The sequence below is a fragment of the Atta colombica genome, unplaced genomic scaffold, assembly GCF_001594045.1.
Source record: "Atta colombica isolate Treedump-2 unplaced genomic scaffold, Acol1.0 scaffold123, whole genome shotgun sequence".
NCBI lineage: Eukaryota > Metazoa > Arthropoda > Insecta > Hymenoptera > Formicidae > Atta > Atta colombica.
In genome coordinates, this window is record NW_017259210.1 from 665,647 (window position 1) to 671,509 (window position 5,863).

Below are 5,863 nucleotides of genomic sequence, written 5' to 3' on the forward strand. Positions count from 1 at the left end.
ATTTTCTTTTTTCTTCATCTAAATATTTATTTCTATTAAATTCGCTGTTCTTTGTGTCGACTTCTAGATTGGTGGAACGTTTATGAAGCCGATTATCGTATCACCGCAAGTAATAATAGGTGCATTTGGGAAGGCGCGGAAGTTGCCGCGATTCGACAATGAGGGGAACGTGATTCCAGTCAACATAATGTCGATCAGCTGGTCCGCAGATCATCGCGTCATTGACGGCGTAACGGTGGCTAGATTCTCCAATCTGTGGAAGTACTATGTGGAGAATCCAATGCATCTGCTGATCTGCCCTTGAAGCCGTCTATAAACATTTATATACATTAAGAATCCAGTCCTTATATTGGACGAACTTTCCTACATATTATTAAAATGAGATTATGGCGAAAGTGTTACTATAACGTTGCGATTTTTATATTAATTACTTATATAACCGAAACAAAAACGTAAAAGTATAAAGTAATAAACTATTTGATGTCAGAGTTTCTCATCAAGAATTCGTCAAGTTTCGATGCAGGACAAGAAATAAATACTTTCAAGTGCCTGATATATCCCATAAAATTTTAACATATGAATACAATAATTAATCCTTTTTGAATATCTAATGATTCATAAGTTCCATGAGACAATTCGTCTAGTTATAATTACATTTATTTATACTCCCAATCTAAAATGAGTCATCAGAATACATACTATTTATACAAAATTCAGTATCCAATTTCAGAATCGGTGATTTATAAGTTTAACGTAAACGCCGTAAACAATTTATATTAATTCGTAATTTACATTGATAATTTGTCTTTTCATATGTCTGCACTTACCATGTTTATATTGAACAACGTAAAAATTGTGCTGCTCAGATCGGTATCGATGATCTACCACACTCTTAAAATCTGTTCAACTCTTGCGCGATCGCATTCAGTATATTCTTGATGTTTGAAACTATTAAGCTATCCGGAATGTCTATGATGATGCCGATATGATGGTTGTTCAGAACTTGCAGTTATTGGCTCTTCTTATTGAATCAAGCGTTTAATTGGGGATACTACTCCAATGTTCGCGAGGCTGTTTTTATGAAAAACGGCATAAGAATTAAAGAAATGCCCCGTTCCAAGGAATCCTTCATATCGTTTTGACGCATCACTTGCATTCATCATTGTAGACGATCCACGTTGCATTCATCATTGTAGACGAAGTGCGGTATACTCTGCGAGAAATTCATAGTAAAGATAAAGTTGTTTTCTGATGGATAACTTGTTGGAAGACTTTTAAGACCTTCACGTATATTTTTTTCGAGGAAGTTACGCGAGTTATCTCCGAGTTTTGATACATTGAGTGTATTAATAATGCAGTTGATTTTTATTTTCGACACTTATATAACTGAGACAAAAATCAATAGCTATTAATAAATATCAACAATAGTTATTAACACTTTTGCCATCTCTCTTTATTCATAATTTCGTTTTAATATATGTAGGTGAATCCTTCAAAGATAATCATAGGTAAAATAAAAAGAAAAAAATGTATTGTCGGCTTTGTACATAAAAATTGTACGTTGGGATCTAGTTTATGTAAATTTAGCGATTGATAAGTAGATCCTATATATATAGCTTAAAATTTGTATCGCAAATAATGTTCAGTTTTAAAATTATGTAATTTCAAGTTCCAAAAATTTTTCAAGTTGTTATATTTCTAATCTATCACTGAAAATCATTATCTTACGAAAACTATCTTTGCAAAAGAGAATTATGTTCTTTTGTATATCGATACGATTAATACGTTTTACATTTTGTACTATATTTCTATTTCATATTTTGAGTTCGCCATGTTTTGATCTATTCTACATTTTTCAAGAAGTATAACATTAATCTTGTTAATGCTTTACCTTTCGCATGTAATGCGTACATCTTTGTCTTTATATCTTATCCATCTATCTTGACCAATTTTGTTGGATGCGATAAAATTATTACCTTGAAAAAGCGTTTTAAAAAATGGACCTTTTACAATAAAATGTAAAGTAATATATGCAAACAATTCAACAAAAAGAAATTTTTTCACAAAAAAAATATTTTAGCAGTAATCTAAATGAAAATAATATTATTAATTTAATAACAGTCTTAATGAAACAACACAACATGCTGTTTAATAAAATACTATTGATTTCAAAAATACCGTCATTGAACTAGCAAAATTATTTTCAATTAGACTACTATTATAACTAATGCTGTTAACACATCATTTTTTTCCATGCATATTTTTATGAAACGATTGAAACATCTGCATTTCTTGATGCAGAATTAATGAAGAGATGCGTGAAACGCTACAAACTTGTTCACACACTTTATACGTAAATATTAATTTATTTATTGCTGCACAACCAACTAGGACTTCTCATTAAAGGTCAGACATCTTCCACTAACATATTCAAAATGCAATAGTAATTGTATATCAGAAGACGTCCGCGCAGTAGAACGTGAGTATCTGTTTGTACATCGATCATCGTTTACAAACTATAAATTATTCATATGTGACAACCATAATTAACGTACGCTAACGAAGTGGTTGTACCGTTCAGAGACAAATCGTTCTTCGGATAAACGCGGACGTCGCGAAACATAATACTTAATAAAGCATTGATCGCTGAATTACTAAAAAAAAAAGAAAAAAAAAAATACTCTGGCACAAAAAAAAATTCGAGTTCGATTCGCTCAGAAATTCGTTCGACACGATAAAAGTAAGTAAAGAATTAAAAACACAAAATATATCGCAAGTAAAATGGTACGACCACTTGATTGCTTTCTCAACGTTTGCTTACATACGCATACAATTAATCGCTTATTGTATATACACCCATGGGTACAACTCGGAGCTTCAGTCACGCGTTCAATCTTAGATTCGCAATTCACTCCGATCAATAACGATAGCGAGCGTCGCTTATGGCGTTTCCGTGCGGGATCTGTGTTCGTTCGACATATTATCGCGAGATAATTAACATAAAGCTTCGGAAAAATATTCTCATCAGAGATCGAATTCATAAACGCGGTTTCAACCAATTTTTATGAAATTTATCTCTATCAATCGCTCGCGGAGGCGATTGTTAAAACCACGTCCCGATCGGAAACGCTATTAAACAGGTATCCAAAAGGTAGTCAGTCTGTTTAGTTTAGAGTAGTAGAAAAGAGTACATATGTGTGTTCGTGGTCCATGAAAGTGGAAACTTCTCCGTCAGCCAACACGTACCTTATCCCGCCTCTCTGAAACATTCTAGCACGATTCTTAGGCTGATCAAAAAAGCGCTCGTCCTTGTCTCTTTTTAGAATAGAAATTGATCGAGGAAACGGGCGAATGTTTTGATCAATCCAAGTATATTTCTTTGCGTTTCTACGGAATTAAATACAACAATAGAATGAGAAGAGCAACGAGCTAATGCTGTGTGGAACTAATCGAGCGAGAACCTATAAGTAAGAAGAAGAAAGATTTGCGAAGAGCCTTCGATATAATCAGATTGATTGGAAGTTCAGACTATCGTTAATGACACTGATAGACGAAGGTGCAACGCAAAAGATGAAATTGTCGATAGGCGAAGAATACACTAATGTTTGTTATCAGGTTTGACTAGGTACGAATAATCCTACTAATTCTCGACGCGGAAATCGAAATGCGAAACGGCTTCTTTGATCGGTACACGGCTTACGTAAACTTACTGTAAAACCTTATAATACATAACACCGAATGAAGATACAAATAGACAGACACTAACTTAGTAACAACAATTAATTACCTAACATTCAGTCCCAGAAACCCACGATCTTTCCTCTGTCGTCTAACATTCTGATCTTGACATTCTCAATCGATAGGACTTTTTGGATTCGCAATAAAAATAGACATCCTCATCCTGATTTCTGATTAACCATATTAAATGACTTGACATTAATAATATTAAAAAAATAAATTATACTAATTAGAGATTAATAAACAGAGAGTCATTTATGTTTATCTAAAAATAAAATTCCAGAAACTTGTGGAAGAAATCTTTAACAAAGGAAAGATGCGAAACGCCCAGGACGTATAGTCTTGCATTCACACTGGTTTAGATTATAACAATATGTTCAATATATATATAAACGCAACATACATATACATATAACCGAATAACGATTTTTATTTGTGCTACCATTTTTCAGTCCTACACTCTTCTTGCCCTCCTCTCCACCGCAACTTTTCCTCTTATCATTTTTTTTCTATCGACATGACGTAGAAAAACATCTTATCTCGCCCGTCGATCGGCGATATCACGCTCAACTAACAATCGTCGCGGTGGACATTTCCTACGAAAGGTACAAGTTTGCTCCTTCAACGGGATATCAATGGAAGAAACGCGAATAATCGCCAAATTAAACGCGTTGGTTCCGAAAGGCGTTTTGTGGTCTTGACAGTCTAAGAACATTAATGATAAAAAAGATCGAATAACGGTACACGTACACATCCATTTGTCATCCTTGAGCACTGGCGCGAATAGGTGTGAAAGTTTTATAAAATTAATATACGTATAAAATAATAACCAGCGTATACATATCTAATAAAGACATAACTCTCACAATTTATAAACGTCATGTATATTATCCAATTAATTTATTCATTAATAAAATTAATCAAATATTTATCCTTTTTCATTAATAACATGTTTAAAAAAATAAGATATTTTTTTACACGGGATATGTTCTTTTTCCACCCCAAGTCTGAACTGGTGCATAAATTAAAGTGAGACAGGTATAGTTTATTTAACTTATTGCACCAGTTCAGAACTAATTAAGAATACTTCGGAAAAAAAAATAGACTATGATCTTCAACATAATAACTGGAAGATTAGTCGCATTCTTTGTTAACGAAAGTGCGCGCCAGTGTTTAAGAATTAATTAACAATCGAACAGCAATCTCTCGCAATACGGGGTAAATCTGAAAAAGGGCGTAAATGCGAGAGAGGAAGAGAGATCCGTAGTGGATAATACGCCACAATTGTTGAACGTCCGAAGACTGACATCGACACTGACGAGTATAAACATTATTGATATAAGTACGGCACATAGAAGAATATTTTCTTTTCTCCCCTACACCAGACAAGAATGTGACAAGGATCCCATAGAGCAAGGCGCTTTTAATTATCAGTAACCCTGAATGCTCGATTATCTAAAACAGATATCGTTCGAACTGTCATCCCGAAAAGCGATGAGCATTTCATTCATAATCGAACATTCGACTGAACATCCCAAGTTCCATTCAACTCGCAACAGTCCTATACTTATTCTTTTTCATAGCATTCCTTGATCGAATTATAGAATTTATAGCTTTGCCATACGCAATAACAACTACTATAGTCAACAACTAATAAAGATCGCAATACACGACCGGAACATGTTAGAAATTATTTGATTACAACAAAGTATAGCACGACATTATAGATATCTCCCAATAAGAGTATAGGATGTTTCATGTAATATTTTCAAAGAACTTCACCCACAAATTCTTTCAAAAAAGTTTTTAAGCCAACTTTCTTTTAGCAAAACTTTGATCGCATTCTCTTGACTTCATATAATTTCTGTATTTTAGCATTTAAAAAATAAAGATATTTAATTAAAAATTAAAATGTCAATGTCTCATATAAAAATGTACTTCTAAATATTTGTAATTTTAAAATTTACATTTAAATTCAATAGTCTCTATTTCTTAACTTTTTTAACTTGTTATTTATGCGAACTTTATAACCGATTCTTACATTCTTTTTATTTATATTATTAATTTATTCTAATTTTAAGTTTAAATATAAACTTTAAAACTAGAAAGATTTTTCCGTTCCATT

At 32.7% G+C, this 5,863-nt stretch overlaps 1 protein-coding gene across 1 annotated transcript in view; it reads left to right on the forward strand.

Annotated features, from left to right (window-relative positions):
- Positions 1 to 3,842, forward strand: part of LOC108694745 (lipoamide acyltransferase component of branched-chain alpha-keto acid dehydrogenase complex, mitochondrial) — an 11,775-nt gene extending 7,933 nt beyond the window's left edge. The window contains 1 exon segment of the mRNA XM_018204399.1: positions 31 to 3,842. Within this exon segment, the coding sequence (XP_018059888.1) occupies positions 31 to 304 (274 nt within the window). The 3' untranslated portion in view covers positions 305 to 3,842.
- Positions 3,843 to 5,863: the final 2,021 nt, after the last annotated feature.